Genomic DNA, 12,807 nt, shown 5'->3' with positions numbered 1-12,807 from the left:
GGGAGATTTAGGCCAGAGCTATGGTATATTGGTCTCAGGCAGTAGTACCACCCAGGATCAACTATTGCCTCTAGAGATCTCTTGCCAGAAGCCAACTTATTGCAAATTTTATTCTTTTGATGCTATGAGATTGATTCATTTTTTCATCTGGTTGACCTGATAGAAAGATAAACCCCAAAAGAAGCTGCCAAAATCTTTGCTCCCCTTGTTCCTAGAACAGGACATAGTAAAATGAATCTTATTATTTGAATATGTATTCTTTACTTAGCACTTTGGTAGGTAATGTGAGTGCTACATAAATTGAGTAAGGTACGATCTTTGATATCAAGAAGCCTAGTTGGGAAATAAGAGTAACAACAAAAACAAAAGATAAATAATACAAAGTAGCATAATTAATTGTTCAATTATGTGAAACTTAGTGAATACAGGAATTCAAAGAAGAGAAAGATAATGAAGAATGTAGTAGTTGTTGAAAATTGCATGTATGTTCTTGGTGAGGTTGAATTTGAATTTGAATTACATAAAGATAAGGGGAGGAGGTATATCTGGTGAAGCCAACTATGAATTTCTTGTTGTTTAGTCACTAAGTTGTGTCCTCTTTGCAGCCCCATGGACTGCAGCATGCCAGGCTCCCCTGTCCTTCACTATCTCCTGAAGGTTGCTCAAACTCATGTCCAATGAGTCAGTGGTGCCATCTAACCATCTTGTCCTTTGTTGCCCCCTTCTCCTCCTGCCCTCAATCTTTCCCAGCATCAGGGTCTTTTCCAATGAGTTGGCTCTTCACACCAGGTGGCCCAAGTATTGGAGCTTCCGTGTCAGCAACAGTCCTTCCAGTGAATATTCAGGGTTGATTTCCTTTAGGACTGACTGGTTTGTATGAATAAAGGTACACAGATAGGAATGAACAAGTTGTGTTGATAGGACAGTGATATAATTACTCTGATGTTAAGTTTTTGGGAGAAAAAGTAAAAAGACTAGGTTATGGAGGACATGTGCCGGAGTCCAGCTCCAGCAGCCAGGGAATCAGCCTGAAGGGGTGAGCGGTGTCGGTGGACAATGATGTAGCCTCTGACTCAAGGTGCGGGGCTACATGTTTATTTTAAGCTTCAGGTTTTCTTTTATACTTTGACAAAAGCATTAGGTCAGAGGTTTGACATTTTTAGTCCCCCCACCACACCCAGATTTATTGTCTCCAGAAATCATTGTTGCCCTACAAACAGAGTTCCTGCTTCAGCAATTCTCTCAGAATGGCTTTACTATTATCTACTTCCTCTTATGTGTCCTATACTTAACTTGTGATTATGTTGTAACTCATGCTACATTCCTCAGTTTATTTCTTATCTTTCTAAATCCTGTTTGCCTCTAGCATCTTAAGATCACCATCTCCTAAAAAGGCTTCTAGCTATTTATATCTTTAAAATTCCTAATCTCTGTAAGCTATAGTAAAATATGCTAACACTACAACATTCCTTAAACTTTTAGCTTTCAACTATTCTTAATTACTCCTAAACCCAGCAAACTTCTTTTGCCATAAATATTTCCCTCACAAACAGGTCTCAGATAACAATCCTTCCCATGGCCTCAAGCTGCCACCTGTGTGCTCATCCTGGAACATTCTTTGTAAAGATCCTTGAACAAATGTCAGTGGTTACTTTATAGATTATTTTCTGGGCACAACTGCAGAAGTCTTTGTGCTTTCTCATGCTTCTCTCAAAAACAGTAAGCACCTTAACATTCTTACCAGCCAACTGAAGAAAGGAAAGAACAAGTCAGAATCACAAGACCTAACTCCTTCATCCCAGGACTGTGCCTGCGGGATGAGGAGAGGGGGTTGGGGCCATGCCTCCATTTTGTCAGTAATGCCTAATGCTGCTCCCAACAGATGTGTAAATAACCCACAATAGTCACATAAATGTGAAACATGCAAGAAATAAAATATCATTGGAGGCAGACAGTATTTTAACTAAGAAAATGTTTCTGTTGCACAGATTGAAGAAATGGCAGTAAACCTGTGGAACTGGATAATTACCAATAATATAGGTTTGGTGATAAATGAAGAACAGAAAGCTAAAGGTACGTATATATTTAGTAACTCATACTATGAGGAATATTCTTATTGTACATCAGATTGTGTTCCTGTAATTTAAATATTTTTATCAGTTCTTAAATGCATATTTGTTGAAAGAAAATTAAACAAAACAATCCTTAGACTGTAGTTTCTCGAGCAAACCCTGCCTTGGTTTTATCATTTTTCAGAGGTTAGCTTTTTTTCATTGTAATTTAAAAGCTTCATTGAAGAAATAGTCTGGTGGTGAACAAAAAAGATGATTAAAAATGAGGTGGGGAAAATGAGAACTTGAAGAAGTGTCAAAGGACGTGGTTTGTTTCTCTGGAGAAGAGATGATTAGAATCATCTGGATTCTGAAGAACCATCAAATAGTAGGTTCTCTTCTCCATTAAGAAAATAATGAAAAATGTTGCTGTGTGAGGAATTTAGATTGAATAAAAAATCTGTAAAGAATAGTTTCTTTATGAGGTGAGTTGATAAACATTGGACTGAGTTACTGAGGAAAATTATAAAGCAAACAAGAATAACAACAACTAAAAAAAAACCCCAAACCGTATTCATCTGCTTTGGTGTATTAAATGTGATCCACTGTCTGGCAGAGTATGAGCACTTTAGCTAAATGGGCAGGATCTAGTGTGCTGACAGTTACTGATTTCCAACAAGGATAGTGACAGTTAATGCATTTATGGAAAGTATATTGCTTCATTATAAAGATTATGTTGAGGCAACCTGTCAAAAGGTGAATCTCTGGAGTGCTTTGCCTTGCAGAGAAATGAATTTTGTCTGTATGCAACAAATAGAATTTAATACTAAATATTTATCTGTATGAATATAAACCAAACTGTATACAACCTCAGTGTACGTATTGGGTACTTAGTGGTTAGTATAGTCAATAATATACTTACTTATTAGCCCACTCTTCTATTAAGATGTTTAGAGAACAGTTCTATCTCTTTAACTCTCAGATAAATGTTGATATCATTGCTCCTAGAGGGCTTAGATCCTGGAGTTGTGAGGAGGGAAGAGTTGGAAATTCATCTGTGGGAGAAACCTACTGCATAGATGAATTGTGTGATGTTAAAATGGGTTAATTCTAAACTCCTCCCATTCTGCGTATCAAGGGACACTGCTCTGGCTGTTTTTCACTTCTTGCCCAGTAGTGGGGATTTGGTAGATGAAATGGGAGCTGTAGCCCTAGGACCTTTCCTAATGTACTGACTCTGCAGTTCTTAGATATTTGGGTGCTTGTTATGTGTACAGTATTTTTAAGATACAGTGGAATACAGGATGTAGTGCAGGAAGCATCTGGTTTAAAAAAATTTTATTTCCAAAATACATTGATTGGTTGGAAGATATTTTGTCTCAAAAACAAATTCAATGTGCCTGGATTATGTTATGTGATCAAAAAAGTCATTCAAGATTTATGCACTATAATTTTGTATTCTTGGGAAGGATTATGGAACAATGGACAGAAATGGGAAAGCGAGAAGTAGAGGAATGACTTGTAAACTTTAGTTTTAGACCTGTTGTATTTGAGGTGACAGTAAAGTTAGAGATGTGAGACTGGAGCTTGTGTGAAAGGTTGGGCTGCCTATAGATTTGATAGTTATTCACATGGAGGTGATTGTTGAAGCCACACAAGTTGTTGAATTCTCGGAGGGAGAAAAGAAAGAACAGTGGTTCTTAAATATTTGTATAAATGAGAGTCCCTTGTGGAGCCTTTTTCAAATACAGATGCCGAGGCCCCATCATTGGAGGTTTTGATTTTGGGGTTTAGGAGGAATTCTGGGCATGTCTATAATTTGAAAAAATTTCTTAGGAATTTTCATGCACAGCAAATTTTAAGAACCAATGGTGTTGAGAGAATAGAGTAGTGAGATTTTAACCTTAATTCTTCCAGTTAAGTAAAAGAAGTAAAAGAGCAAGGATAGGAGACATAAAAGGAATAGTCAAAATATTCTAGAGGAGACTCACTATCCACTTCAGTTCAGTCACTCAGTTGTGTCTGACTCTTTGCGACCCCATGGACTGAGCATACCAGGCTTCCCTGTCCATCATCAACTCCCAGGACTCACTCATACTCATATTCATTAAGTCAATGATGCCATCCAACCATCTCATCCTCTGTTGTCCTCTTCTCCTCCCACCTTCAGTCTTGCCCAGCATCATGGTCTTTTCCAATGAGTCAATTCTTCACATCAGGTGGCCAAAGTATTGGAGCTCCAGCTTTAGCATCAGTCCTTCCAATGAATATTCAGGACTGATTTCCTTTAAGACTGACTGTTTTGATCTCCTTGCAGTCCAAGGGACTCTCAAGAGTCTTCTCCAACACCGCAGTTCAAAAGCATTGATTCTTTGGTGCTTAGCTTTCTTTATAGTCCAACACTCACATCCATACATGACTCCTGGAAAAACTATAGCTTTGACTAGATGGACATTTGTCAGCAAAATAATACCTCTGCCTTTTAATACGCTGTCTAGGTTTGTCATAGGTTTTTTTCCAAGGAGCAAGTGTCTTTTGATTTCATGGCTGCAGTCACCATCTGCAGTGATTTTGGAGCCCAAGAAAATAAAGTCTGTCCCTGTTTCCATTGTTTCTCCATCTGTTTGCCATGGAGTGATGGGACTGGATGCCATGATCTTAGTTTTTTGAATGTTGAGTTTTAAGCGAGCTTTTTCACTCTCCTCTTTCACTTTCATCAAGAGGCTCTTTAGTTCCTCTTCACTTTCTGCCATAAGGGTGGTGTCATCTGCGTATCTGAGGTTATTGATATTTCTCTCAGCAGTCTTGATTCCAGCTTGTGCTTCATCCAGCCCGGCATTTCACATGATGGACTCTGCATAAAAGTTAAATAAGCACACCCACTTATTGAGTACATACTCCTTTATAGGGTTGTCAAACCATGTTATGGCAGGCAGTAGGTAAAAGGGACAAGGTAAGACTCCAGAATGAAAATACAAGGCACATTATTCTTGAAGATTTAGAAAGGAATGGATTAAAGCTAAATAAACAGGACAAATAAAGAATTCACAAGTGCCAGCAGATGCAAATCTATGTTTTGTGTAAAGTTAGAGATGTGAGAAAAAATCTTTGTTTTGTGTAGTCTGTCAACAAGCACCCAACCAGGATATTTATAGTATAGAGGGCCAAGAACAGGCTGATGAAAAGATGAGGATAGAACAACAACATCAAAGAAAACATCTTTATACTGAAATAGTGTTCTGTCTTAGCCTCAGCTGCCTTTGGTCATAAGGCTTAATGGTGATAGTTATACACACCTGGATCAAGAACGTAGGCCTGGAGCAAAGTTCTTAGACTAAGACAGTTCCCACAGAGGGACACTGCTTCATGCTGAACTAGGATAGAGTGAGGTGAAGGAAGTGGTATTTTTCAAAAAGGTTATGATCATTGGGAAATGTTGCTGTGAAGTCAGGGAAGCTGATCTTTGTGAGTGCAGCTTTAGTAAAATGATAATGAAGCCTAACAGATGGCAGGACATTAGGGAAAAGAGGGAGCAGTAATAAAATTGAGATAGTGGGTCATTCAGATCATGAAATTTTGAGACTTTTCCTGGTGGTCCTTGTTAAGAACTACCTTGCAATGCAGGGGACACGGGTTTGATCCCTGATCTGGGAACTAAGATCCCACAAGCCTGCACCACAACTAGAGAGACCACATGCCTTAACCAGAAGACCCTAAGTGCTGCAATTAAGACCTGATGCAGCCAAATAATTAAAAAAAAAAAGTTGGGCAATGAGAGGAAGAGGTGAAATGGGATGGAAGCTTGAAGCACAGTGGGGTTAGTTGAATTTTTTCAAAGAAGGGAAATAGATATATTTGAAGGTAGTGGGGAAGGAATAGAGAGATCAGGGTCATTGAGAATACTGAAAAATTAGTAAACTTTGGAAAAAAAAACATTTTCAAAACTGGAAATGCAAGACAAAGTAAATATATGTTTAGAAATTATTTTACTGTAAGTTTTTTTCCAGAAACAAATTAAATTTGTTGAGGGAATGAATAAATTTTCCTTTTTGTGATGGTTAATAAAAATTTGATTACTTCAATTACCCTGTAATTTAAGCTGGGCAAATCACTTTTTATTGGAATATTAATTAAAATGATATTAACATAGAATGGCTGCAGAGTTTTGAAAATATCAAGGCAATTAGTTCAGTTATATGTGGAGTTATCTTTAAAAATCTGGGTATGTTTTATGATGAAAGAAACCACACAAAAAGGTTACAGTTATTCAAGCTTTTCTATTTTCAGGGTAAATTAACTGTACAACGAAGATATCTGTATTTTCTAAGTTATGCTTCAAGAACTTTACCTCATCTGAAGAAAATAATGTATTTAGGAAGTTTCACATTTTAGGAGAATAATCTTAAAATATTCTGATATTCAGAAATTTTGTCAGATGTTGAATAGCTTTAGATTCCAATTCTACTTAGAATTTTCCTGCTGGCATGGTGCATACAAGAGCATCATATGAGTCTTTGGGATTTAAGACCTGTAGAAATTAAAATTTGAAAATATCTGTTTGACTTAAGCAAATTATTCATTTGGTAATTTTCAGGTCATCTACTTTTGGTAATTGATTTTTTAAAAAGGCCTTTAAAAGTCCTATTTTTAACAACAAATATGATTTTACTTCACTCCTCTTTTCTCTTTATAGGTATATATAAAAGGAGAATGAATGTTTTGTGTTTATGGGTGTCTTAATTACTGAATTACTGTTTTGCAGTGCGGCATGTTGCTTGTAAGTTGATTCGCATGTGTGAGCACCCAGATGCTTCAGAAGAAGCTATTCATAGACAAATTCTGGTAAGTCCTAATTAAATCAAGAGAGGGCACATGCAGTGAGATAGTCATTACTCCTATGAAAATGGTTGAATTTTCCTGTGAAGATGGTTGAATTTAGTGTAAACGTGGAAGGGGTGTTATATCCTTTAATTCTGTCAATGTTGTTGTTATTCAGCCTCTAAGTTGTGTTTGACTCGTTGTGACACCATGGACTGCAGCAAACCAGGCTTCCCTGTGCCTTACCATCTCCTGGAGTTTTCTCAAACTGTTCATTGTCAGTAATGCCATCCAAGCATTTCATCCTCTCTTGCCCCGTTCTTCTCCTGCCCTCTGTCTTTCCCAACATCAGGGCTTTTCCAGTGAGTTGGTTCTTTGCATCAGGTGGCCAAAATATTGGAGCTTCAGCTTCAGCATCAGTCATTCCAGTGAATATTCAGGGTTGATTTCCTTTAGGATTGACTGGTTTGATTTCCTTGCTGTCTAAGGGATTCTTAAGAGTATTCTCTAGCACCACACTTGAAAAGCATCAGTTCTTCAGTGCTCAGCCTTCTTTATGGTCCATCCCTCACATCTGTACATGACTACTGGAAAAACCATAGCTTTGACTATACAGATGGACCTTTGTTGCTTTGACTATACAGATGGACCTTTGTTGGCAGAGAGATGTCTCTACTTTTAAATACGCTGTCTAGGTTTGTCATAGCTTTTCTCCAAAGGAGCAACCATCTTAATTTCATGGCTGCAATCACCTTCCACAGTGATTGTTTAACCCAAGAAAAAAAAATCTGCCACCATTTCTACTTTTCCCCCATTTGATTGCCATAAAGTGATGGGACTGGATGCGATGATCTTAGCTTTTGATGCTGAGCTTTAAGCCAGACTTTTCACTGTCCTCTTTCACCTTCATCAAGGGCCTCTTCAGTTCCTCTTTGCTTTCTGCCATTATAGTGGTATTATCTGCATATCTGAGATTGTTGGTATTTCTCCCAGCAGTCTTGATTCCAGTTTGTGATTCATACAGCCCAGCATTTCACATGTTGTACTCTGCATATAAGTTAAATAAGCTGGGTGACAATATACAGCCTTGATGTACTCCTTTCCTAATTTTCAACCAGTCCTTTGTTCCATGTCCAGTTCTGACCGTTGCTTCTTGACCTGCCTACAGGTTTCTCATGAGACAGGTAAGGTGATCTGGTATTCCCATCTCTTTAAGAATTTTCCATAGCTGCTTGTGATCCACACAGTCAAAAGCTTTAGTGCAGTAAGTGAAGCAGAAGTAGGTGTTTTTCTGGAATTCCCTTGCTTTCTGTATGATCAAGCAGATGTTGGCAATTTGATCTCTGGTTCCTCTGCCTTTTCTAAATCCAGCTTGAACATCTGGAATTTTTTGGTTCATGTACTGCTGAAGCCTAGCTTGAAGGATTTTGAGTATTACCTTGCTACCATGTGAAATGAGGACAATTGTATGGTAGTTTGAACATTCTTTGGTATTACCTTTCTTTGGGATTGGAACGAAAACTGACCTTTTTCAGTCCTGTGGCCTCTGCTGAGTTTTCCAAATTTTCTGACATACTGAGTGCAGCATCATCTTTTAGGTTTGAAATAGCTCAGCTGGAATTCCATCACGTCCACTAGCTTTCTTCATAGTAATGCTTCCTAAGGCCCACTTGATTTCACACTCCAAGATGTCTGGCCTCTAGGTCAGTGGCCACACACACCATTGTGCTTATCCAGGTCAATAAGACCTTTTTTGTGTAGTTTTTCTGTTAATTCTTTACACCTCTTCTTAATCTCTTCTACTTCTGCTAGGTCCTTACCATTTCTTTTATTGTGTTTATCTTTGCATGAAATGTTCCCTTGGTATCTAATTTTTTTGAAGAGATTTCTAGTTTTCCTCTTCTTCTTTGGCTTGTTCACTCAAGAAGGCTTTCTTTTCTCTCCTTGCTGTTCTCTGGAACTCTGCATTCAGTTAGGTATATCTTTCCCTTTCTCCTTTGCCTTTCCCTTCTCTTCTCAGCTATTTGTAAGGCCCCCTCACACAACCACTTTGCCTTCTTGCATTTCTTTTTCTTGGGGATGATTTTGGTCACCACCTCTTGTACAGTGTTAACAGACCTCCGTCCACAATTCTTCAGGCACTCTGTCTGTCAGATCTAATCCCTTGAATCTATTTCTCACTTCCACTGTATAATTGTAAGGGATTTGATTTAGGTCATACCTGAATGGCCTAGTGGTTTTCCCTACTTTCTTCAATTTAAGTCTGAATTTGGCAATGATGAGTTCATGATCTGTGCCATAGTCAGCTCCCGGTCTTGTTTTTGCTGACTGTATAGAGCTTCTCCATCTTTGGCTGAAAAGAATATAATCAGTCTGATTTCGGTATTGACATCTGGTGATGTCCATGTGTAGAGTCTTCTCTTGTGTTGTTGGAAGAGGGTGTTTGCTATAACCAGTGCATTCTCTTGGCAAAACTCTGTTGTCCTTTGCTCTGCTTCATTTTGTACTCCAAGGACATACTTGCCTGTTACTCCAGTTATCTCTTGACTTCTTACTTTGCCTTCCAGTCCCCTATGATGAAAAGGACATCTTTTTTGGGTATTCTAGAAGGTGTTGTAGGTCTTCATAGAACCATTCAACTTCAGCTTCTTTGGCATTTAGTGATTTGGGCATAGACTTGGATTTTTGTGATACTGAATGATTTGCCTTGGAAACAAACAGAGATCATTCTGTCGTTTTTGAGATTGCTCCCCAAGCACTGCGTTTTGGGCTCTTTTGTTGACTATGAGGGCTACTCCATTCGTTCTAAGGGATTCTTGCCCACAGTAGTAGGTATAACAGTCATCTGAATTAAATTCTCCCATTCCCATCCATTTTAGTTCACTGATTCCTAAAATGACAGTGCTAACTGTTGCCATCTCCTGCTTGACCATGTCCAATTTACCTTGATTCGTGGATCTAACATTCCAGGTTCCTGTGCAATATTGTTCTCCATAGCATCGAACCCTACTTTCAGCACCAGACACATCCACAACTGAGCATCATTTCTGCTTTGGCCCAGCCTCTTCATTCTTTTCTGGAGCTATTTCTCTGCTCTTCCCAGTAGTGTATTGGACACCTGCTGACCTGGGAGTCTCATCTTCCAGTGTCGTATGTTTTTGTCTTTTCATGCTATCAATGTTACTTTCATAATAATTATATCTGTTACCATTAGAGGTCTCAGTAGTACTGTAGTTGTTAGTACAGTAATTCAGTGGACTAAATGTTGAACTTATAATTTAGGATTTATGAAAAGTAATGAAAGTAGTCAAAAGTAATAGTTTTCTACTCCATCCCTTTCTACCTCTGTCTTGCTCCCTATGAGCAAGTATGTTTTTAATGGAAAATATTTTTCCCAGTATTTTAAAACAGTATTTTATTGAAAAGCTCAAATGTACACACAAAGTAGAAGATACAGTATGATTCCCCTATTTACTCATCACTCAGCTAGAGTAATCATCAACTCACCACCACTCTTGTTTGTTCTATATCTCTCCTAAGCAATCCCATGGATTATTTTGAAACATATCCAAAAAAATATTATTTTGCCCATAAATATTTCAGTACATGTTTCTTAAAGACAAGATTTTTATTCCAAAAAAACCCCTACCTATTATTATACCCAATTAAATTTAATAAGGATTTTTCTAAAATCATAAAATATCCAGTCTTCCCTCCCTGCAACTACTCACACTTATTCTCATCCATCCTGCTTCTTTCCAGTTGGTTTTTAGAATCAGCATTAAATTTGCACCTTGTACTTTGTTAATATATTCTAAATTCTGCATTCTGATAACTACATTGTTAGTGTATTGTTTAATATTAGTACTTTGTCCTCTGTTTTTCCAGAAAACTAGTAGTTAGATTTAGAAGCTTGATCTGATTCAGGTTCATTTTTGTCAGGAAGAATTCATCAGCGGCATGGTGTGCTTCCGTCAGGAGTCAGTAATGTTTGTTGTTTCTCTTCTGTTGTGTAGTGCCCTTTGATGATTGTTATCCCTAGATCCATTATTTCTGTGGAAATTTGCATATTCTACCTCTGTATTCCTTCTTTGTTTATTAACTGGAATAGAGAGAAGCTTTCATAAATGATTTGGTCACTCTGAAGTATACTTTGAGAAAGTCATGACTCTTCCCCTTTATTTAACAGTTTTCAGAATAATGAGTTGGTTCTCTAACATCCTTTAATAATGGCTAAGTGTTTTTTTTTTAACATTGTGAATTCATGGGTTTTAACATACTTAGTGACTGTCAATCCTTTGTAGTTATTATTCTTACTGAAGCACAGTGTCCTACTTTTGGCTAGTAGGAGCTTCTTTAAGTGGTTCTGAGTCTTTTGGCATGAACTCAGCAGTTTTTAATAGTTTTATTTGGTTTCTGATATGACAAGTTATCCAGGTTTGTCTTGTATAGTTCTTGCTCTAGACCTGGAATCAGCCATTCCTCTAAGGAGCCTTGTTTCCTTTTAGTGGAGAGTGTTATTTAGAAATAAGAGTCTGGATGTTACAGGTGCTCATTGCTATTGCATTGGCATTGTTTCTAGACCTTTTAAGTTGACAGAGCTATGAAGTACATTTTTTTAAAAAGAAAGTACATAATGAGTTCATACTGATATTTCCAGTTGCTATTTAGTATTATAGTATTTTACTTAGCTTCTTTTTTTTTTTAAACTTAGTTTCTGGATTTTATATTTGTGTCTCTTGGTTCTAAAAATCTTGGTGCTAAACATTAATATAATGAATAACCTCTTTTATCCTAAAAATTATTTTTATAACAGTTTCAGAATATACCAATATCAATATTATTACAAAGAATGATTTCTAAAAATGGTTAGGAATTTTTTTGCAGTTTTGTTCTTAAAGGTATATCCCACTAGGAATGTACAGTCAAAATATTGTTTCAGTATTATTAAAATATTATTTTAAAATTATGTCAAAAATTCCTTTCTCTATGATTATGCTGTCAACTTGATACAGTTAGATTTATTTGCTTCTATTTGCTTTTGATTTTTGTGATTGCTTCCCTCTTACTCATTTTGATTTAATGTTGTTTTATAATTATGTAAAATATTGACATGGTTCTGAAGTTAAGTCAAATCTACTAAAGGAACTATCTTCGGATAAGTCTAGCTTCTATCTCTCTCTTTTACATGCTATTCCCTCCCTTCCCCTGTAGATAACTATTTTGTTTATTTATTGTTTATCCTTTTGATTGTAGTTGTTAAGTTGCTAAGTCATCTCCTTGTGACTCATGGACTGCAGCACACTAGGCTTCCCTGTCCTTCATATGGATCTGAGTTTGCTCAGATTCATGTCATGTCCATTGAGTTGGTGATGGTATCTAACAAATCCTTTGATAGACATGTATGTATGTATGTGTATATGTATATAAATATGTATACAAACATTTTTCATAAACACATGTATGTATGCCTGTATGTACACATGTATTTTATTGAAGCATTATTTGTAGTATTAGTTTCATGTGTACAGCATAGTGATTCAGTATTTTTATAGATTATACTCCATTTTGGAGAAGGCAGTGGCACCCCACTCCAGTACTCTTGCCTGGAAAATCCCATGGATGGAGGAGCCTGGTGGGCTGCAGTCCATGGGGTTGCTTGGAAACGACTGAGCGATTTCACTCTCACTTTTCACTTTCCACTTTCATGCCTTGGAGTAGGAAATGGCAACCCACTCCAGTGTTCTTGCCTGGAGAATCCCAGGGATGGGGGAGCCTGGTGGGCTTACGTCTATTGGGTCGCACAGAGTCGGACACGACTGAAGCGACAGCAGCAGCATACTCCATTTAAAGTTATTATAAAGTAATGGCTGTATGGCCCTTTGCTGTACAATATATCTGTGTTGCTTATTTATTTTATACACAGTAGTTTGTATCT

At 37.3% G+C, this 12,807-nt stretch overlaps 1 protein-coding gene across 1 annotated transcript in view; it reads left to right on the top strand.

Annotated features, from left to right (window-relative positions):
* TEX11 (testis expressed 11) overlaps positions 1 to 12,807 on the top strand; it is a 203,933-nt gene that overhangs the window by 23,017 nt on the left and 168,109 nt on the right. Inside the window, exons 4-5 of the mRNA XM_027534571.1 lie at positions 1,989 to 2,073; positions 6,814 to 6,893. Coding sequence (XP_027390372.1) covers positions 1,989 to 2,073; positions 6,814 to 6,893 — 165 coding nt within the window. The remainder of the gene's footprint in view (positions 1 to 1,988; positions 2,074 to 6,813; positions 6,894 to 12,807) is intronic.

Source organism: Bos indicus x Bos taurus, chromosome X, assembly GCF_003369695.1.
Source record: "Bos indicus x Bos taurus breed Angus x Brahman F1 hybrid chromosome X, Bos_hybrid_MaternalHap_v2.0, whole genome shotgun sequence".
Taxonomy (NCBI): domain Eukaryota; kingdom Metazoa; phylum Chordata; class Mammalia; order Artiodactyla; family Bovidae; genus Bos; species Bos indicus x Bos taurus.
The sequence above is the reverse complement of the archived record's forward strand: the minus strand, read 5'-3'. Positions and strand labels throughout refer to the sequence as shown.